The following is a 24104-nucleotide window of genomic DNA, read 5'->3' as shown; positions in this document are numbered from 1 at the left end:
CTGGGTGCCTCTGAAGAAGTCTTTGTTTCTGTTATTCAAGGAGAAAGCAAACAAAGAAAAGAAGTACCTTTGCCACTGGTGCTTTCCATTGTGTACAGATAATCCATGTAGAAAGCCCCAAACCTCTGCATTCCAGATATCTCTGTGTACATCTCCTACCAACAAAGCAAAGTAAATACAACTAATGTTCTGTTAGGAAAGAATCTTGAGATTACAACCTGATGGTATCAGAGCTATATCCAAGTACCAGAGATATAAGCTTGTTGGGTTTGCTCATGACTACATGGTAAAGCTTATCAATACAAAAGGACAGAGGTTAGACAAAGAATTCATCCTTCAGACAGCTAATGCAACATCTATACCTGGCCACACAAAAGGACACCTATAACTCCTCTGGATGTTTTGTCCACTTCAGCAGCAACTACTGGTTAATTAGTATCTTTACCAGAGTAAATAATCTCAATTTGACTTCTTACTTCCTAGTAAACCAGACGACTAAAGGAAACTTAAAATGTAAAGCTGTTAAATTAGAAAAGATTTCAGGAAATGTATCGAGAAACAAATCATCTTGTGTGTGTGGGGTGTGTGTGTTTTGTTAGAAAAACTTTGCTAATTTCTTTTAAAGTAACAATCAAACCATGAGACTCAGACAAAAAAACACTGATTGGAGGTGGAGGCCTGCCTCAAGGAAGAACAAATGGGTGAAATTATCTCTCATTCTTCTTTCGCCCATGTGATTTGTGAGCAGAAAAGGAACAGTTATAACTGATTCCCTGTCCTTGATGCAGAACCCCAACCCACGTGACTTTTTATCCTTGTCATTCCCATAATTCCCAGCATCAACTCTTCAGGGGTCAAAAAGGGGTAGCACCCTTAACCTTATTCCATATCTGCCAGCAATTGCTAGGATACAACCTATATAAAATAACCTCAGTTTCTTACTGAGTGTGAAGGGAACAGAATCGTAATTTTCGGAATACCCTTCTTCAAAGAACTTGAAAGCAGCAAACAGGAAGAGAGCACCCTCCTGCTTTTGAGTGTTTTAAAGGGAAATGTACTTAATTTTATGTGGGCATGCACCTTCATCCTTGAGCAAAGAGATATATATTTTGTACTGTGGAATCCACATCCAAGAACAAAGGCATACAGTACGAAGAGTAAACTCAATATGGGCACACCTGCTTCGGTTTATCACATTTCTAAGCTCAGAACAGCTTAATGAAATTTTATCATTTTTATCCTCACGGCTAAGCTTACGCTGGAAAAAACAGCCACTTATCCAGTGAGTTTCAGTTCGCTTTGGAGCAGGAGGAGGATCTGAACACACCATCCCAGCCCAGGTCTAGCATTCTATCCATTACTACACATTCTCTCTCATGCATTTGTGTTCTATCTTACTTCTTGGCTATAGCCCCGAAAAGTGCTTAGCCATGAATAAACGCCACTTAGCTCATTACATCCTACATTAGTCATGGCCTCTGTGTAATCAAGTAAAATGGAGATAAATTCAAATAACCCATTTGAATTTGCAGCCATTTTGAGACAAAATATTTTAGAAAATAATGAACAGTGTTGAGAACATAATGAGATCTCCTGAGTATACAAGAGGACAAAATAAATAATAGTATATTAACATTAAATTACCATAACCTAAGATAAGAAAAATTAAATTTAAGACCTTGTGAGCAGCTGCATCCAAAATGAAATCTGCACGAACTCCATTGTTTTCTGGACTTCTGTAATCAAACAGTGAATTGGTGAGATATGTCATTCCTTTTGTGCTTAAATTTTCTCCACAACTGAAAAAGTAGGCCTCCTTATGCAAAAAGAAAAGACAAAAATGAGTGGGAACATAAACAACACAAGCTAAAATTGTTCTTGTTCTTCTTTATAAAGAAGCAACACAAATGATATTAAGAGGAATTTTAAGCAGTGAATAGTTATCCTATACCCTTTGCCTAATTGTCAGAGTTATTAAAACAAATCAGTTTAAAATGATTCCAATCTGTCACCATTTACTCAACAACTAAAAACAGCATACCAATGAGAAAAAGGAGTAATTGCAAGCATTTGCTTGGCAATGGTGTTACAAAGATGGTACAATGGCTTGGTGTTTTATACATCTTAAGCCTTTTGTTTGATTCAACTGTAGTAGTGCTCCATGAAATTTTCATACAAAACCATCTTCAGGTAAAAATTAAGCTTCTGAGAAGTGCAACCATTCTCCTTTAAGCCTTTCATTCTTTTTTACGGTTGGTTGCAGGCCCAATATGCTCCCAGTATGCCATTAGGAAAGTTTCTTTCTTCTTCAGCCAATAAAGAACTATGGAGTGAATATACTACATAGCAAGTCATATTTTACTACAAAGTGATGCAACTGGGGGCAAATATAGTCAAATGTTTGCCCTCAGTTTAAATCAGTGCTGGGAGGAAAGTCCTCATTGTCAAGACATGTGCTACCCTGGTAACAGAGGCATTCCTCATCTTGCCACAGTGTGCTATGGACATACAGACTTGTGAATACTTTGAGATTACTTGAGATATGCGGTTGTACCCTGTGGGATGCTTTTGTTCTTTCTTTTAATCGTAGGCTCTCATGAAATAACAGAGATTACTTTTTGAACTCATTTCTGCTTCAAAAGTCATTTGCCATATAGCACAATAGGCTCCAGAGCAAAACTCAAAGTTTCTTGGGTGTATGAAACTAGCCCTTATGGTTCTCTGGCTCCCAACTGCAACCTTTAACATCTAAAAATATATTCTACCTGATTGCACTGCATCAGTGATATAAATTGTACTTACTGCATCACTTCTATTATTATTTTCTTCAAAATCTTTAATTCCCATAATTCCTTTAAGACAAAGAGCTTGACAACCAACGAAGCCTATTTGGCAGTCAAAGAAGGGCCCTCCCCTCATGAGGACCTATTTAGGGGGAAATGAAACATGTTGAGAGATGCTATGAATTGAAAACAGAAAAGTGTCAGCTTTAAAACTTTATGGTTGTGATCCAGTACACAGTTGGTCATGTCTACCTAATTGAAATTACCAAGGGTTGTTTTACTTCCATTGTATATGCAGTTACTGCCACCAATTATTCTATTACTTAACTCACTTAATTAGGTATAACAATCATAATCCACACCAGATTTGAACATTCAGCATTTAGTGTTTAGAGTAGCATAGCTGCACTTTTATAAGTGATCACAGCCATCCAATAACTGAAAAATGTATAATTAATATTACAACTGCCATTTCAGTAATTATACTAATGAAAAAATATTCTAACATAATGATGCCAAAGCATTTAATATAAATTAACATACAAAAAAATTAATGGAAAATTACCTCAACTGTAGTTCCTTCTTGTTCCCAGCGTATTATTTCTTTAGATTTTACTTTCTGTGGACTGTAATAACTACTTTCAGCTTGCATTTCAGTAAGCTGTGTAACAATTACAAATGTTTACCATTAGTCAACACTAGTATTAAATATATACAGGCCATCACTACTGTGTAGAACTGATTAATTTACTATTTCTAAATATCATTACACAGGAAACAGGTGCATTAAAGACACTGCAACACTATTCATTTTGGAATCTTAAGAACTTACATACGTGTGGCACAATTTTAAAAACTTACTAACAGTTTAATAACTTAGTATTTTTAGTTGCATGAATTATACACAAAAAAGCAAGCTAACAGATACACATATGAAACCTCATTAATTTAATATATGTACGTTTGTTACAGCAGTACAGGAAATAATTCACAAAATGAACAAGTGAAAATGCTAATTTTTCGCATATGTTCTTGTCAACATGCATAAAGTAGCAAGAAAAGGTCGACAGTGCACTTGCTTATTAAAGAAAGGCAAAATAAAATATTTAAATAAACAGCACTAACAGTTCTAGCACTGAACATTCAGACATCTTAAACAGCTGAAATAAAAACCTCCCAATTTTCATGTAACATAAAATTTCAAGAAACTCTCATTACTTAGTTATTTCCAACTGTGAGTACACATGGTTGCTGTTCTGAGGCAAAAGGCAAACGCTCAAGTAAAAATGAGAGAAGGGAGGGACACCATTCAGCTGTATGCAATTATTGTAGAGGAAAAGCAATTAATTGATTAAAAGAACTCAAACATTGCAAGAACAATTTTCGACATTATTAGGAAAATGCTACATTTAATTTGGCATGATTTTTTTAGCTGGAACAGTATCAGCTATTCAGAATGCTAATGCAGAAACTTGACCTTATTTTTGACCAAAATATGAACCACAAATTAATTCCATACATTCTTAGCATTCAAGCGGAACAATGAATTCTAATGTTTTCCTCCTAAGTGCCACCATAATTTCTTATACATTCCACTTTATAGTGCAAATATATAAAATGCAAGACATTAGGATGTGGTAAAATTATTTTAATGTATATACTAAATGCACAAAAATTAATACAAGGTCAAGCATAAAGAGTTCTACTTACTTTAACGGAAGGGACATTTACACTAGCAATTTATTACAAGATCTTGTGGGTTTGCTTGCTACCTGAATTGTAGTAGATTTCAAAATGTGTCACGTTAAAGTCTCATAATATCAGCATTTAAAAATCTGCAGTGTCCTTTCACATTCAAATTCATGTAGGCTCATCCTACAGCCTCACTGCAAAGAATGACTGTAAGATCAGCTAGCTACAGCATAATGAAGAAATTAAAATAACCCATAGGTTCTTGGAGGGGAAAATGAATGGTTTGGGACTGTGGGAAAAAGGAACTTCCTTCTACACGTACTTGTACCTTGGTCAGTGGTGACTAATAACAGAGCTATCCATTCCCGTATCCCAATGGTTGGGGACATTACTATTTTGGCCAAATGAGTAGAGTGACTTTTTACAAATAGTCTCCCCCTTGCCAAGGCAAAAGTTCACTCAGCACTACGTAAATACTTTCCATCTATATGAAATCTTTCTACACGGTAATTAGCTGCGGTAGCATTCATAAATCCTAGGAAGAACTATTGAAAGTGAGATTTGGGATGGGATGCAACAGAAGCTTTTTGATGAGATGCCCAGTTAGTGAAAGGAGAATGAAGTAAGCCACTTTGGGTCCCCATTGGGGAGAAAAGGTAAGGTATAAACAAAGTAAGTAAACAAACAAATAAATGAAGTAAATAAAATGCAGTGAGAAACTTATTGTCCAGAAAGATGCCAAAGTTACTATCCAACTCAAACATTTGCTATACCGTTACTTTTATATAGGTTAGATTTTTAATAGAGAGCCAGTTTGGTGTAGTGGTTAAGAGTGTGGGACTCTAATCTGGAGAGCCGGGTTTGATTCCCCACTCCTCCACTTGAAGCCAGCTGGGTGACCTTGGGTCTGTCACAGCTTTCTCAGAGCTCTCTCAGCCCCACCCACCTCACAGGATGTTTTGTTGTGGGGATAATAATAACATACTTTGTAAATCGCTCTGAGTGGGCATTAAGTTGTCCTGAAGGGTGGTATATAAATCGAATGTTATTATGATAATATATTGCATTGATGAATTATGTGAATATATTGCATTGAATTAATTATGTAAATCAAAGATTCATTCACTAACAAGATCATTTTAATTACCATTCAAATATTATATGAATATTCTAACCTGTTCTATTTTAATTCAACTTACTTTTTTTCTATTTTAAAGCAAGTCAGGTACTTACAAACATTCATCGAAATTTGTACCTAACATGCATTTTCAAGAGAACATGTGACCACAGGCAAAGGTCCGAAGTTGATATTTTACTGAGGTTGAAACAACAATATACTTACATTAAAATGCTTACCTTGAACGTGACAGTGGCCTTTGTGCAGTAAAATCCAATAGATACCACAGGATCTTTAACAGTTGGTGATTTCTGCTGATTCATTGCTGATTCATCATCTGTTCCAGCGGAGTCTCCCTCTTCAGCATCATTACCCACAATAGCAGGTACAAAAGACCAGGCCCATGATACCCATCCCTGCTGCTGGTCATCATCTTGTTGAACATAAGACTCTGGAGGAACATACTGCATATCATGCCCTATTTCATCTTCCAAACCTTTAAATTTAAAAAAGAAGCAAGTATTAAAATGTATTAGACCCAAACTTAGGAATACAAGTCAATTTATTTTCATACAGACTCACATCTTTGCTGTATTACCTTTCAGATTGAACGTGCTAGATATAATTGTCATTTTAAAAAGACAGTGTACTTTTGTAATCCTTATCTCATACTGCTTCCCAGTAATCCTCTGAAGTATGTCACTATCTTTCCTACTTAACTGCAGGTGGGGCTAGAAGTAGGAGTTTTTCCCAAGGCCATGCCATAACTTTCAAGTCCAAACCTGTTGCTACACACCAGCTCTCATATATGCAAGATAACACCATGCTTTATGGTGAAATTTACTAGGAAAAAATGTTGCCCATCCAGCATGTAGTAAAAATAGAAAGTCAAAAGTTCTTCTAGCCAATGCTGTTATTATGTTATTCAGTATGCTTCTATCCTGCCTTTCAGTAGAAACCTTCCAAGGTAGCTGGAGACAGTACAGTACAGCACAATACAGCAGAAAGAGACAGCTGTACTCCAATGTGAGACAAACTCCAATTTATGATAACTACTGATACCAGATAAATTTTTTACTTTTAAAAATTACCTACAGGGAAAATGAAACATGGTTTGCTTCCCTCACCCATTCGCACTTAACAGGGAAATATACTACAGCAAAATCTGAGACTCTTGTTTTGCATTGAGCTCTCTTGTACTTTGCCTTACTGTACTCTTCTGACCTTTGGACAGGTAAGATAACTGCATGAGGAACTGACTATGAGATGACGCTGAGAAGCTGGTTCCTTTTCTTTTACCTGTGATGCATACTAAAGAAAGAGGAGTCAACTTCTCAGCATCCTCTCACAACTAGGTCCTCATGCATCTTATCTGTCCAGTAGTCAGAAGATCACAGTAAGGCAAAGTATGAAAACAGAGAGCTCAATGCAAAACAGGGGTCTTAATTTTTGATGTAGTGAATTTCCACATTAAGCTGGAAGGGGTAATTAACTTTTCTTAATTACCTACAAGGAAAATGAAAGAATGTATCTGATACTGAATATTTATCAGCTCCCTTTAATCTGCTTTGTGTGCCAGCATTACTTGAATTGAGACTGAGGAGCAACCAATGCAAAGATTTTTTTAGGTGGTGGTCCCAAAGCTTCAGACTTCCTTGCTTTATGAAACCCATTTGACGCACTTGTTCTCAGCCTTCTGGAGACTGGTGAAGACTCCATGGTTGCAAAGGGTCTTTGATGGAAGTTCAGTTCAAGTGCTTCCTGTTGATTTTCAGCGCCAACATTTAGGTTTAATTTTCTGTTCTTAACATTTCAAGTGATTACTTTTATTGCCACCAATTTGGTTATTTATTGTTCCTTTCATTTTTGTTATTAGTTGCCTGGCTTTTTATTGCCATAGCAGCTTTTTGTTACTGCTGTGCTTTTATAAACCAAGCTGGGCTTGGTTTGTTTTTAGCTTTGTAAGCTTCCATAAATAACATTTTGTAGAAGGCTGGGTTGAAACATCTAAAATAAATGAATTCCTAAAATAAACGTGGAGGAAAAAGCCCCACGATGTCTGTTGCATTTTATTATCCTCTCTCCTCTTCCCAAGTTACTCCAAACAACAAAAGCAGGATGGTATTGTGCTTCTTAACCTAACGAAGATGTTGAAGCTTGTATTTTGCAATGAATGGTCTGTTGAAACACTGGAGGAATTCAGATGAAAAAAAGAAATAGTGTGAGATCAAGTGACTAATAACTCCTGTAAAATTAGCTTAATATTCATAACACATTACCATAGTATCAAAACCAGTATAGTGAACTGGGCCTGGAAACTAGGAATCCCCAGCATGGGTGGGGGATCTCCCACTCCCAGTCTCTCCTACCCCACCTCTCACCTAGTTGGCAGAGGGAAAGGCATGGAAACAGGTTGAGGAACCCCCTGGAGTGTGTTCCTGATCTTTCTGAATTACTTCCACATTGCACTAGGAATGATGTCATTCCCAGAGTGACATGGAAGCACAAGGTTGCACCAAGGACCTATTGAGAAAAAATTGACACCCCCCCCACACTAGACTGGGGGCCAATTTTTACTTGACACAACCCATTGCTTCAGTGTTGCACCAGGAATAATGTTATTCCCAGCACAACACAGAAGCGATCCAGAGTTCACAAGGTAAATACCCCAGGTACAGCCCCCATCACCAACCCTCCTTGTCCCCCAGTTTGAGACCTGCGGGGGACCTGGCAACTCTACTAGAAATAGATCCACAGATAGCAAAGCTGACATAGAATAAAAGTAACAATGACTTTGGTAGACTCCAGGAAAAAAAATTGCCCTTTTTACGACCAAGTAAGACCCCTAATCTTCAAAACCAGCTCTGAAGAGAACAGATTACAGTAATCCATTCGGCATTATTCAGAAATCAAATCATTTCCATAGATATGTCCATAGGGTTACTCAGAAGCAAGGTAGGCATCTAAGCAGTAAGAGCAAGATTGACAGCAATAGTAACGTGTGGGAAAATCTTTCCTCTTAACACACACATTTGCAAGACATAGCAATGCACGGGAGTGAGTAGTATACAAGGTCATGAGCACTGGAAGTTCCTACAGTCCGTTAGAAAAGCACCTGCAATAAGCCTGTGAAAGAAACAGTTATGGCATTGACAATATGATATCAAGTTACAGCATGAAGCATTTGTTCAGAACGGTCTGCATTAGCCTTAGCATTAGCTAATGACAACAGCATCAGCACTGACATGGATGGGGCTCAGACATTACAGTTCCAAGACTGCACACAGGTAGTAAGGCAGTTAAAGCTGGTAAAAAGCACCCCTCAAAACTTTAGAGCTACTGGCTTTTTAGTAAATAGCGCTAGGTAGGAGCACTTAAACTACTTTTGAAAAAGAGCAACCCCATTGAGAACAGGATGCAAAACTAATCCTGGATCAGCCTTACATCCAACCAATAAAATTTCCATTTTATCTAAATTAAGTTCCATTTGTTTGCCAATTTATACCCAGCCTTTCAAAAATGTCAAAGTCTGATTAAGGTTTTCTACCACCTCCCTAGTTTGACAGATATTATAAAGTGTGTGTCATCAACATATTAATGGCACTACATTCCAGATCTTCAGATGATCTCTCCTAGAAGTTTCATACATAAGTTAAGAAGCACAGGAGGCAAGATGGAACCCTGCAGAACTTCACAGACCAAAGGTTAAGCATCCTTCCTAGCTCTGTATGCTAGGAAGGAATACATCACTACAAAATAATAGTCCCCAATCCCATTTCATCTAGGTGGAGCAGAGGATATCATGGTTAATGGCATCAAAAGCCTACCTAGGAGTATAATAGTCATGCAGTCCTTATACTTTTTGCTCTAGGCATTTGCTCATGAAAACTTATGCTACAGTAAATTTTAAGTCTTTAAAGGTGCCACAGGAGTTGTTCTTATTATATCTGTTTAGGAAGCAATTATGAAAAGAGAATTTTGTGGCTGTCTTGATGTAATCTACCTCAAATGATGCATGAAAGTTAAAAAGGAGGGATATACTTATTGTATGTATGCCACCTTGACCTTTTCGAGGAATAGTGTGATGAAAATATGAGTCGATAATAATTGCTGTTTTCAAGTTGGTGTTTTTCTGTCCCTAATATAAAGCATGGTTGCTGACCTATTTTGAAGAATCTTTTCAGCAGTTCATTGGCTCTGCAGTTGGGAGAACAGTATGCACTTGCAGCTTGTCTTGATCCAAAACCCAAATAGAAGCGTATTCTTATTAGTGTCTATAATGGTCCCATTTGAGTGTAACTGAGCATAATGTTGCCTCCTTCTTTCCTCTCCCCTCTCTTTCCCTCTGTGTCTTAGGTGGGGGAGTATAAATGATAAGGACCACCATCTTGAGGAGTGTTTGTTATTGTGATTTTAAATTGTATTTGATGTTTGATGTAACCCACCCTGAGCCTGCTTGTGGGCAGGGCGGGACAGAAGTCGAATAAATAATAATAAATAAAGACATTAAGCAAGACCTTTTATAAAGAACGGCTGCCCAGAATTTTCCAAGGGCTGATGTTTAAAGTTCAGGCAAGAAGTATCTATACTATTTGTCTGACAAAAATCTAAATGGTTCAAAGTTGTACAATAACAAATATATCACCTATTGCTATACTAAACCTCAAAGGGCAAATTTTGGCCCTGATTTGTTATTTTACATAGAAAGACAGGCTATAACGGTCTCCAGCAGGTAGCTCGTAAGCTACCAGCAGCTCACTGGATGCTGCAGATTAGCTGGGAGACCCAGGAAAAGATTGCAAAAACATCTGCACTAGGCTTTTAAAAAAAATATCTTCCGTGGGATTTTTCACTTTGCTGCTTTGCTGACACCTCCATTTCTGGTATTCTGCCCAGTCCATGTTCTGTTTCTATGAGAGAACAAAACTTGGTAACATACAGGGGTGGAGTGGGGGAGTAGCTTGGGATATTTTTCATTATTCAGAAGTAGCTCTCATTAAGGAAAAGATTAGCAACCCCTAGGATATAACAATCTGTTTAATAAAAGATCATGAATTTTGTTTTAGGAGACTGTGAGCGTAGATGTTAATATATTTATATTAGATTCAAAAATCTGAAAACACTGTTATTTTAAAGCAATATTTAATGTACCTCATTCTTTAAAAATTGTTTAAATCAAATCTAAATGTTAACATCCAATATGTATTAGCTGCTCTGTAAATCCTCCACCCCTCCATGGTTTTACAGCTCCTTGGATTCTAAAAATCAATTTGGGAATTTGGCAGGACAGCAAAATTTCTGAAAAAGTCCTAGAGAAAGATTAGGGGAAAGGAGCATTGCCCTCTGGCTCCCAGTCACTGACCTAGTACATCAAGGTTTCAAAGATGCAGTCGCAAATACCTTTTTCAACATCTTCAGTTGTTAAATAAAAGATGAGCTCTGACAGCTGAATATTTTACAGCGAGATTTAGACTATGAACAACAACAAAAACCCTCCACTACTGAACACAGCTGCCAGCATGGTGAAAGACTGCAGAGTTAAAATCGGCAGCATATTACAATACTTGTTACTTAAAGAATTTATATAGGAGAGGAAACTATACTCATCAAGAAGTTATGAAATACACTACTGTCAGAATTCACATAATGCACTCTCTGAACTATGCATCTTGGAACAATAGAAACTTCTTAGGGACTGCGTTTTACATCCATTTAAAATATACGCTTAAAAATATTCCTTCCTGTTTTAGCTGAAAAACAATATGAATGCAAAAGTAAGTGAAAAAGAAGGGAAATCAAGGACAAAACAAATGAGATACTAGTATTACAGTATACCTAACTCTGGACATCCATTTGTAATAATGCCATCACCACACACTTAACAATTTCTGTGATATAAAACATTAGGACAAAATCTCTTCACTTATATGATCAGCTTTTCACGTGGCTTGCTAACATAGGCTGGACCTAAGCTTTGGCAGTCTTACAGGCACAGTCTTAACATAAGGATTATCTGTTCTTGAACTGTTTCAAGTATATTATGTCCAAATAAGACCACTTCAACAGTAGAAATGTCTTTTTGTTCCCATTTTTTCTCCTTTAAGATGGTGTGTGTGCATGTGTAACAGTGTGAGTGAGAGAAGGATGGAACAAAAGATTTAAATCCACAGATTATAGGTGACATTGAATGGTGTGGAGAATTCTCAACTAAAGTTTACCAAAGTTGTAATGCCTTTTTCAGTCTAATGGAAGATGGCTGCAAACAGGCTGGTTCCGCACACGTTGGATAATGCACTTTCAATGCACTTTATCAATCTTTTGAGGTGGATTTTTTGTTCCGCACACAAAAAAAATCCATTCCAAATGATCTATAAAGAGGATTGGAAGTGCATTATCCAATGTGTGCGGAATCACTCACAGAAAATAAATTCACAACACACACACACACACATACACACACACCTGAAAAACCAAATATAAATTTTGTGACTAGGGTAATTAGTATGATGTTTTAATATCCTTGCCAGAGAATGATGCTTTCTCTTTCGAGCCATTTAGGCAAAAAGGCACAGTTTGATCCAAGCACAGTAGAATGGATAAGAGCGAGCTTTGGCAGTGATTCTGCTTGCATTGAAATATGAACCAGCAGGCACACCAATCACAGAGCAATGCACAAGGGAGTAAAAGCAATATTATAAGGCAGAGCTGGCTCCTTACCATTCATGAAACTTTGTAACATTCATATCTACATGAGTAAATAATGATAAGTAAGTAAAAAGTGAAAAATAAGGGAAAGTTTCAACGAACTCAAATTGTTAAATGCTGATTGTAGTATAAGTAAATATCATAACTGATAAAAAGTGTTAGAACCACTGTTATAGAGCCAGAGAGTCAGACTAGGCTCTGCGAGACCCACAGTGCAATCCTATGCAGTGTTACTATAGTCTAAGCCCACTGACTTCGATGGGTTTAGATTGGAATAACTGCACAGAATTGCATGGCCAGATTCAAATCCCCACTCAGACAAGAAGTTCACTGTATGACCTTAGGCCAATAAGTCTCTCTCTCTCTCTCTCTCTCTCTCTCTCTCTCTGATTAAGCTATCTTATTGGTTTTCTGTGAAAACAAAATAGAGGAGTGGAAAATAAAGTACACTGCCTTGGACTACTTGAAGTAAGGGCAGGTAGACAGATAATTAAGTAGTCCCAGAAATTAATATTTGGAACAGATCATTTTAATGAAAATGCTCAAACCTTGCTATGATTTAAAGAATTATGATCTTGGGTACGGAGTCTCAACAAGTAGATGGAAATCACACACAGTGCACCCAACCTAAAGCTTTACCGATTACACCCATCACCATTTTAATTTGTTTACTGCTTTGAAAATAGAAAAATAAGAGAAGAGAAACACAGAAGAAGAGTTATATTCACAAAGAAGAAGAGAGTCCTTTTATGTTTAAACTTCATCTTTAACCCTTCTATCCTTACCCTAACTGAACATTCCAGCCAACGTTCTTTTGACTTGTATTTTTGTAATTTACCTAGAGTGTCAGTGAGAAAGGCATATGAATAATGTAAATAAAGAGAGGAAGAAATAGCTTTGTAGAAGTGGTTCCATAGTCTTATTTTCTTGCTCCTTGTCAAACTCAACATGCCAAAATCTGTACTGGAGTGTTGTCCTCCTTTACTTCTGATCACTCTTGAGAAGAGACAGATGGTTAAAAAAACTGAAGTGTCATTTCTATATAGTGGGTAGACATTAAAGATGAGTTCTAGGCCTGAAGATTTTGGACTTCTTGCCTATGGCCAAGTAGATTCCTTTTATATACAGTAACCTTTAGAAGAAAATGGGAGTATAGCTGGCTGAGCTAAGTCCTGAAAATCTTGGAATCAATCACTGTAAATTCAAAAGTCATTTATAGCTAACATATTACAGCAATTCTAGTTTCTAGACATTAATCATTTTGTGCAATACAGCAAGGCTTGCTAGGTGCCTGCCAGTAGCGAGCAAACTCCCAATGGTCTGCCCCTTAACTGCCAGCAGGTGGCAAGTCTCCTGGTGCTCATCCCTCACTAGCAGACAACCCAGGCAAACAGGTGGTGTGCACACTCCCAAATGGGTCTAATGATGTCACTTCCAGAAGTGATGCCATCACGTGCCAGCCACGAGTGTGCATATAACAACAACAACAACAACAACAACAACAACAACCTTTGATTTATATACCGCCCTTTCAGGACAACTTAATGCCCACTCAGAGAGGTTTACAAAGTACACTAGTGGCCAAAATTGTGGGAACCTTTTGGAAAAAGTACATTTTTGAGGTTTGATGGCTCATAACACCACTTTCTTTTGGAGTAATACCATAAAATTATATATCAATGGAAAGATAATTTAGTCAAGAATGTAATGCAACCAAGTTTGTTCAATTATCTGTATTCTATCAAATGTTATAGCCAAATAACCAGGAAAAGGAAGCACAACTTGCTTAGGTTGATATGAAGTAGCCTTCCTTCATTTGAATGTAGCCATTCAACGTAATACAATTAAAGAAAGAGTTGACTGGTCACCCAGAAAGCGATGTAAAATAGTACTATTAAGTGAACAAAGCTACAGTTATGAAGAAGTTAGAAGAAAAATTGGTGGAAACTTAACCAAAGGTGGCATTTCTAAATTTTTGAAGAGGTATAAGGCAACTCAGTCACTACAAAACCAGACTGGTAAAGTCAGGAAAAGGTGCACACAAGCAAGGGATGATAGAAGAATTGAGAGACTGAGCCTAGGTGATAGAAGAAAATCATCGGGGTGTATACAGAATGAAATGGCGCAATTCAATGTGAAGTTGAGTGCAAGGACTGTCTGGCGCAGACTGGAGAAATTTGGTCTTAATGCTAGAATTCCACGAAAAAAAAACATTGTTATCTCTCAAACAAAGGTTGAAAAGATTAAACTGGGCTAAAACCCATGTTAACTGGACAGTGGAACAATGGGACAGTGTTATTTGGAGTGATGAGACCAAAATCTCCCTGTTTGGTAGTGATGGCATAAAATACGTGAGAAGAAGAATCGGAGAAGATTTGCATCCTGATTGCATTACACCTACCGTGAAACACCCAGTTAGTGTTATGGTATGGGGTTGTTTGACATCAAAAGATGTGAGCAGAATTTGCGTGATAAATGGCAATATAAATGCCCAAAATGAAATGAAATATTTGAGCCCAAACTGAAGCCTTCCACACGTGATCTTTTCCAAGATAATGAAGCATTTATATTTCAACAAGATTCAACTCCATGTCATGTTGCTGCTGTGTGCAAAAAGTAGTTTCAAGATAATCATATTCCACTGTTGGAATGGCCTGGGAATAGCCCAGATCTTAACCCCATTGAAAATCTATGGAACCGACTAAAGAAACTGGTTAGTGAGAAGCAACCCAGCAATAAAACGCAATTAATAGAAGCAATAACTCAATCGTGGTTTCACATTATAACAGCTGCAGAACTAAAAAACTTGGTTCACTCCATGTGAAGGCGTTGTAAGGCTGTATTAATCAATCAATCAATCAATCAATCAATCAATCAATCAATCAATCAATCAATCAATCAATCAATCAATCCTTTATTGCTTCAGCACAGCCATAGCAAATAACAAGAAAAGTAAGGCTGTAATTAAAGTAAAATGTTACCCAACTAAGCATTAACTGACATGGTGAGAATTGTTGTATAACTCATTTTTTGTGTGTTTCAATTTTCTTCTTTATAACTACTGTTCTAAAAAAATTTCCTTCATAAAAGTTATTGCGTTACATTCTTGATTAAATTATCTTTCCATTGGTATATAATTTTATGGTATTACTCCAAAAAAAAGTGGTGTTATGAACCATCAAACCTCAAAAATACCCTTTTCCCAAAAGGTTTCCACAATTTTGGCCACTAGTGTATGTTGTTATTATCCCCACAACAATCACCCTGTAAGGTTGGTGGGGCTGAGAGAGCGCCAGAGAGCTGTGAATGACCCAAGGTCACTCAGCTGGCTTCAGTGGAGGAGTGGGGAATCAAACCCAGCTCTCCAGATTAGAGTCCCACCACTTTTAACCACTACACCAAACTGGCTCTCATATGCTGCATGCACACAAATATGGACACCATGTTAAGTATTTCTCCCCCACACTAGTTGCCAGGAAAACCTGACAACCCTAATATTTTGATTGGAGAGGCTATAATTCCCAATTTTTGAAACTATAACTTCCATGGAATATTATAAAAAATACAGCAAGGGTTGGCAACCACACTCCTCTATTAGAAGCCATTGAATAATGCAGATTAGAGACGGGCACAAACTGGAAAAAAAAGAACCGTGTGGTTCGTGGTTTGTCGCATTTCACGAACCACAAACCACAAACTTTCACGAACTTGCCCCAGTTCGCGAACCAGTTTGTTTGGTTCATGAAAACGTCACATCCAGGTCAGCAAATTGTCACTTCCAGGTCAGCAGAAGGCCACTTCTAGGTCAGCAGAAGGTCTGCAGGAAGTCCATCCCCTGTTACCTAGGAAACTGATTGATCGGCGCCAGGCTGTCTGAAGTGACGAACCAAAAAACGAACCAAACAAACCAGCTTAAAGTTCGTGGCGGTTTGTCAGAAATGGGCTCTGTTGAACCACTGGTTCATGAACCACGAACTGACCCAGTTTGGCACGAACTTTCGTTCATATTTGGGTTTGTGCCCATCTCTAATGCAGATGTTTTCCTGTCTTACCCAAAGTTATGGCCTAGATACACAATCATAAAGAATGTGCTGCTCCTTTAGCAAAAGTTAAGAGGAGAAAAGTTCACATTATTATAAAATGCCTGCATGAATTATCTCTCTCCCCCCCCCTCCCCGGCCCCAATAAAAGACCATTCACTAAATTAATAAAAATTAACTGGTTGTCTCACAGCGGAACATTATATGAACTGTAAGGATTATTTTTAACTCCTAAATCAAGACATGGCAATTAATCTGCATTAGCTTTCAAGATTTCAGCAAGTGAAACAAGCTGATGCCTTAGGCCATCATCTTTCAGAGGACAGGGAAGACAACTGAAGCAGTATTTCTCAAGAAGCTTATGCGTCTTTCTAAGGATGGCATACAACTGACCACAGATAAGAGCAACGGCATTTTCAAAAGCCCACCCCCTATCCCACATCCATAGGGTCTAATTTACTGCACAATGGAACTTGAACATATGAAGTATCTTCTACCAAGTCAGGACTCTGGTCCATCTACACCACTAGCATCTATTCTAGAAAAGCAAAGACCTAGAAAAAATATATATAACTTCCATGACACATTATAAATATTCAGGAAAAAAGATGTTTCCCATCCCTGATGACTTTTCTGCACTTTTTTCAGATGGAAAAACTGAGCTATTTGGAGGAGCAATAAACATTCTATGAAATAATTTGGGATAGGAATGAGTTAAATGCTTATTAAGACAAGGTATTGCTCACTCAAAATGTATAGTATGAAAACATTTGAGGAGGTTTTTTTATATTCTTCCATTTTTGGAAATTGGAAGGAGCATGGAAAAATAATATGAAAAAGATTTTCTCTTTTGGAATTAATAAAGTGTAAGTAAAGAGCATAACAGTGTAAGACTTAGCAGTTCGCAACTCTCTTCTGCTTAGTATTGGGTTGATTCTAGGGGCAAAAAGGGATTCGACTGATCTGCACAAATATTCAAAAAAGATTTGAAAGAGTGTGCATTATGTAGTTAGACTGAGTTGCCAACTTCTGAATGGAATGAGATATGAAACAACACTATTTTAACAAAAGTGAATAAATAAATACACAAGCAAATAAATTCTCTCTCTCTCTCTCTCTCTCTCAAAAGAATACTATGACCGAGGCTGGTCCCAGGGAAGCTTTCCCTGGGATGAGAGAGACCCCACAGTGAACAGAGCCCATATCCTGGTGCAAGGCTGACCCATCTGAGCATATTCTGAGGTGAAAATGGCCATGGAAAGGCTAGTTGGGCAGGTGCTTCCCAGGAACCCAGCATCACGTTGGGGCTGGCTGGTGTTCACAGGCATAGCTATAGAAGTGAGGCGCACCCCTCGGCTGGAGACATCACAAAAGAAGCAGAAGGGTTAGGGAGTGACCTGTGGTTGGGGTGGGCTTTAAAGGCTGTGAAGCTGGGAACAGAGAAGGAGGAGTTGGCAACTGAACAGGGCAATGAAGTAAACTTACCCTGCTTCTGTACTTAATAAAGGAGGTAATTTGGCAATTATCAGTAGTCAGCGTGTTTGTCAGGCTCAAGAGGAATGGACAGGAAACCCCTCCCTAGCCTGCTGTGAAAGCTGACCATGCTAACACCCAGGAACCCTATGGCAACAGTGGTGGTCCTACCCTCAAGTCTGATAAATACCTCGAATAGAACTTTGAATTAGTCAGTTCATGATTTGCTGAAACTTTGAAAACAACTGGAGTGATGGTAGCTGTGAAGGATTCGGCCCTGCACTCGCAAGGCACCAGGCATCTTCATCATTGGAAGTTTCCAGGTTCCCCAAGTCACCATTTGGCAACTACCCTCTTCTCCCAGAACAACCAGTTCTTTGGTCACTGCCTCCACCCACTCACAGTTGGTAAAGTATAACCAGCTGTGGAAGTGGGAATCCAGTCCTCTTAAGCCTCTGGAGACTTGTGCTTTTCTGTGCCTCCATACTGTGTTCACTACTTTACTTTGCTGTGACAACCAGTTTGGTGTAGTGGTTAAGAGTGGCAGGACTCTATTAGGGAGAACTGGGTTTGATTGCCCACTCCTTTGCTTGAAGCCAGCTGGGTGTCCTTGGGTCAGTCACAGCTGTCTCAGAGCTCTGTCAGCCTCACTCACCTCACAGGGTGATTGTTGTGAGGATAATAACAACACACTTTGTAAACCACTCTGCATGGGCGTTAAGTTGTTCGGAAGGGCGGTATATAAATTGAATGTTATTACTATTCTTATTATCCAGTGGAAACAAACAGACACACCATTTCATAACATAGGGGATGAAAGAGTCAAGTTGCCCCTCCCCTTATTTCACATTTGTTAACATGGTTGACAATAGGCTGAGGTAGTGGCAGAGCACAGAAATCTGACTTCCTGAATTCAAGCTATAAAGGTTTGATAAAAGAATCGTGCACACATTCCAGATTACTTATAGACAGCAGGCCTGAGCATAAGATGGAAAATAAAATGGCAAACCACAATCCATCTCACTCTAACGAGATTGGTCCCTAACCAATGTAATTAAAGGAACAGGCACTTAATTCTTGGAGATACAGGGCCACAGAGAAGTTCCATTACCTTATGTTCAAAGTTTGGGCTTGTTCCTATTGTGCGGTCCATATGGAACCCATGGAAGTCCTTCATGCCAGCCAGTATGAGTCCAGAGGTATGAGCAATGCAAGACAGATAGCGTTTCCTTTTTGTGTCCAGGTAATTTGTAATCTGTCCTCCCCTGCCCATTAGTTAGGACAACCTCTTCCTGTTTGACAGGAGATCCTTTGGTCCCCTTCCCTCTGGTAGAGGTGTGATTTCTCCCTACTTTGATATTTACATGCGTATTGGCTTCATCATCCTTAGACAGGAGTCAGTTTAGAGACTGCTATTTTGTTCCTAGCATCTTACTAGCCCTGACAGATGAACTATTTTCTTACAATAACATTGCAAGGTAGGTCAAGTACAATGAACTTTAAGAGAACATTATGGAGTGAAACGTCATTCTCCATAGCAGCATTTACACAGAGGTTCCCAAATTCTTACAGTGCCTCTATAATCAACCCCAAGGAAAACAACTAGGCAAATATTAAAGATAATACAGACACCATATTTACATGAAAGGAAGATAACCATGAATATAAAACTATCACCACAAAAAAGGGTTATTCACAAAAAGTTTTATTAGTGTACATAATTGTAACTTATATGCAAATTTAAGATGTTACCCTTTTTTTCTTGGTGGCACAAGGGGAGAAAAACAGTTTTCCCCATGGAAAAACTGCTCCAGTAACTGTCCATAAGCCAAAATAAGAAAAAAATGGAAGTTGATCTACCTTCTCCATAAGGCTTCTCAAGGAACCAAGTGTGAATCATCACTGGCTATTTAAACTTTAATGTTACATTATAAAGACATGCCATTAAGTTGTATTTATTTATTTAAGCAGTTAAAATCCCACCTACAAATAGAGAGTACAATTTAAATTTACCTGAGATATTTCCCAAAACATCCTTAGTGTGACAAACGAAGTCTTCATTTTCTCCATCTTTAAAGTTGCCTATTTCTCCATAGTACAGTGCAATCCCAAGTTGCATTATACGAATAAACATAGGAAGTTGCTGGTCAGTAATAGACAGTTTCAAGCTTTCAACTAAAGTATGGATCTGAAAGTACAGAGAATAACACAAGCAAGATTGTTATAACTTTTTATTCACAATAGCACATGCTTATTCAGAATTCTGTACACATCACCTTACAGCTGAACTTTATAAATTGTCATATTCGGTGAGCATTGTTGCCATCAAGTCTCCAAATCCATTGGCCTCTCTTTCCCCTTCCATCTTCATTTCAAAACCAGCTTTTTCTCTGCCAGGCATGCAGGGCCCTGAAATGCCACTTAATGCCACTAAAAGCCTGAAGAGAAGTGATAGGATTCAACACCACTCTGTAAGATCTCATTATACTCACTGGAACACGGTGACAACCTCAGAGACAACCAGATTCACCTGGAACATACCATCAAAATAACTCTACAGTTACTAAAAATTATTATTCCTATTGCATTAACATTTCTTCCAACAGAAGGTATCAGGCTTAAATAAGCATCTTCAGACAACAGTGTTTTTCTCTCACACATAATTCTGGATTGGGCAGCTGAGAGCTAGTTCTGCCACCCTCAATTCCAATTTGGAATTGCTTCAGGATTTGGGAATTCCCTCCTCATCTTCTGCCAATCAGGGAGCATTCTCAATAGCTTCCCAAGTTTCCCTTCCTTTTTTCCAAACTCAGGAAAATGGAATGTTTGTACCATTCAAGTCCAAGTCCTAATCTGGACCCAGAATCTGTTCCTAAAGAGGGCTTCTGTTCTACTCAAAATGCAAACTAGGACAACCATGTCTTGCTTCAAAAAAGCTGGCACATCTGTAAGTCCTAATGATTCCAATGGGAGAATTAAGCACATACTACTCTCATAATGACATGCAAGTGTCTTAAAAGTACTTGACTTTGGCTCATTCTACAGTTATTTTACTGAAGAAAAGTGGTCACAATTAGAAAATCTGCCAAACAGTAATGCTTTGGATGTCAAGAAAAATAAGTAGATTTCGGTTTTATAACAGTAAGTATCACACACCAAGTATGGTAAAGGAAAATAAAATGATTAAAAAAGCATAATTCAACTTTGCACTAAGGAGAAATTTTCTTCATGAAAATCCAGAGCAAAAAGCTTATCCTCTTCAAGAATGTGTTGTGCTCTTCCCAATACAGCCAATTTTAAGTCAGTTGGTTTTAAGATTGGTTGTCTACATATTTGGCAACATTAATAAAAGTCTCAGGAGGATGGTGAATTCGGAAGCTGAAACAAAAAATATTATCTCAACCAGAAAGCCCATGTTGTTCCAGAACTTAAATCAGGGGACAAAGGTGACATGAGAATTCAATCCTCTAGCATGTGGAATTTTTAAAAAGGGAACGTTACAAAACAGACATTTCCAAAGTCTTATATGATTCTGACTGCTCATGGTAACTTGTTTCGTTGTAACTGTCGTGACAAAACAGCTACCCCAGGGCTTTCCCAAGAGTTCTCAGAAGTCCCTGGTTTCAGTCAAGTGAAATCATGGAATCAAGAGAAAAGTGATCATCAACAAGATATGATAAACCAATACTGAGGCATCCAGCTAACAGATATTATGAAGAACATAGTGTCATTTATATTAATTGCTAAATATCTTTTTTATAGATAGCATTTTTATTATGTAATTTTAAAATGTATGACTTATTTTTATTATTTTACTTTGTAAGTTAAGGAGGAATGTGTACTGATAGAATTTACAGTTTAGAGACACTGCCTCATAATTTATAGTGTTAAGGAAGTGGTAATTTGTGGATTTGCCCTAAAATCACATGGCCATAGTTTGTTCTAGAACAAGGCTTAAGAGACTGGTAAACAAAAAATTTAAGCTGTTCTTCAAACTAAAAGTTTTTAAAGTAATTCCTCATTTAGTGGACCAGAAATATTACAGGAGCTTCATATGTTTAAGGCTGCAATCCTGAGAATTAGGCCCATTAAATCCAGTCAGGCCTATATTAAATGCACATGATTAGACAAACTCCCTGGATCTGGAAAAGCTTTTTCAAAGGAATCAGTAGAAAATCCCATTTCAGTTTTTAAAAAGAACTCTCTACCTGCTAAATTGCAGCAAAGCACAGATATTTTATACTGATACTCCGCTTTCCTCTCCCCCTTTCTGTCTGACAGAAAAGGAAACTGAGAAAAGCCCAAAGAAAGTAGAAGTTGCTTTGAGGCACAGCAGCAGCGTAGAGCTGCAAAAAAAATAAAATCAGCTGCAGGCCTAGAGATATAACACTTTTAAAGGAGCAGTGTAAGAAATTCCACTGCTGTAAAAGACAATTAGCAACCTCCTTGCTACTGAAAATTTGGTGAGTACATTCATGGAATCCTGATAAGGATCCAATGCAAACTGAAAATTTATTTTAATTTTACTTCATCTACACCCCACTTTTCTCTGCTATAGGGACCTAAAGTGGCCTACAACATTCTCCTCTTCTCCACTTTATCCTCAAAACAACACTTTATCCTCAAAACAACCCTGTGAGGTAGATCAGGCCAAGACTGAGTTAGGATGAAACTGAATCCAAAAGCAAGAGAGGCACCTTCGATTAGAGCACAAGGCTAGCAAGAGTGGAAAACCACGAACGAAGAGGCTCAGCCGCCACTATGGACCTTTTGAGTCTCTGGTGCTGCGTAAATTTGTAGAGCAAATTTGTGGTTTATGTTCCACTGCCCCGGAGGAGGTTTCCACGAAACATCAGGAACCTGGCTGGCCCTGAATGTCGGACAGGAGGACTTCGTACGCTGGGCATTTCCTTCTTCAGCACACCACTTGCAAGGACTTACAAAGGCTGAGGAATAGATATTGATTTATGGCACTGCGAATTATTTTTTGATTAATTTACCTTCTGATGGGGTTTTTCCTCCTGTTGTCCTTTGCTGTACTTAGTGCACCTACTTTTCAATGACTGGTGGGTCCAGGAATTTACATGTATTATTTGATTAGTTTATTTTGAATGTTGACTGTTTGTTCATTGTGACTATTATTGTTATTTACTTATATAGGAGACATCATATATCACATTTGACTTTATTGTTTGCCTTTGTTTGTGGCTTTCCACTCTTGCTAGCCTTAGGATGAAACTCAACCAATGTTACCCATCAAGCTGTCACAGCAAAGTGTGAATTCAAAGCAAATTCTTCTAGATCCTAGTCTGACAATGTAACCACTACACACAACTGTTAAAATCAACAATGATGTCCATATTTTGTTTTAAAAGAAAGAATTTTCCAGAGTTTTACCAACAGGAATATGTGATCACCTACAAATCAAGCAAGCTTAGATTTTAATTATATTAACTCTAACCAGGTTCTCTGACATACATTTTATGGTAACCCAAAATTCATTAAAACCATCTCTATAAATAATAAAGTAAAAGAAAGCAAAGAGGCCATGATTATAACCACAATGCCAATTGACACTATTGAACAGTGTGTCAATGTTTCCATTATATGCTGTCAGAAGTTTGCAATTCTGCCATAAAAAATTTTGCTCTCTTGGCATAAACCTTGATGATTAAGTCTATGGCTGTACTTCAGTCCTAAATTAAAAACAACAACTTGGCTACTTTTAAAAGGGTCCTCCCCTTTTTAGCACTCAGCCTGCACTCATCAAACAGATATAATTCAAGAATGTTTTAAATATACCAGAGCTTATCTCAACTGTGGTTCTATCCAAGGACTGATTTATACAGTAAAAATTAATGAACGCTATTATCTGAAAATAACTGTTGATTCTTTCCAATAATTCTAGAATTATTACAGAGATATTGATATTTACAATAAATATAGGAATGTTTGCAGAAAAGTTGAGCAATGCAAGGCAATTCCAGGATCTGCCAATGTAAAGGATCTGACCAGACGTGCACACCATAATATTGCGGAATTCAAATATCGAACTACATAGCCCAAACCAGGAAGTTTAAGAGAACACACTACAGCATGAATATATGTGCAAACAATGCTCTGAACAGCATCTGGCATTACTGGCCTCAATAAAGTTAGCTACACAGTGCCACATCAGCATCCACACATCAGGAAACATTCTGGAAACAGATTACAAAGCTACTCAGCTTTTTCCATCTAAGTTCAGAAATAGGTTAAATATACATAGTACATGTCTGCTTTGAAAAGCTTTTA

At 37.8% G+C, this 24104-nt stretch overlaps 1 protein-coding gene across 1 annotated transcript in view; it reads right to left on the bottom strand.

The window, feature by feature from the left end:
* Positions 1-24104, bottom strand: part of VPS13B (vacuolar protein sorting 13 homolog B) — a 553219-nt gene that overhangs the window by 482675 nt on the left and 46440 nt on the right. The window contains exons 7-12 of the mRNA XM_054984385.1: positions 19824-19998; positions 5832-6088; positions 3349-3444; positions 2803-2925; positions 1679-1816; positions 68-155 (exon numbers count right to left, since the gene is read on the bottom strand). Of these exons, the coding sequence (XP_054840360.1) occupies positions 68-155; positions 1679-1816; positions 2803-2925; positions 3349-3444; positions 5832-6088; positions 19824-19998 (877 nt within the window). The remainder of the gene's footprint in view (positions 1-67; positions 156-1678; positions 1817-2802; positions 2926-3348; positions 3445-5831; positions 6089-19823; positions 19999-24104) is intronic.

The sequence above is a fragment of the Eublepharis macularius genome, chromosome 7 (genome assembly GCF_028583425.1).
Source record: "Eublepharis macularius isolate TG4126 chromosome 7, MPM_Emac_v1.0, whole genome shotgun sequence".
NCBI lineage: Eukaryota > Metazoa > Chordata > Lepidosauria > Squamata > Eublepharidae > Eublepharis > Eublepharis macularius.
Note: the sequence above shows the minus strand (reverse complement) of the source record. Positions and strands in the feature narration are given on the sequence as shown.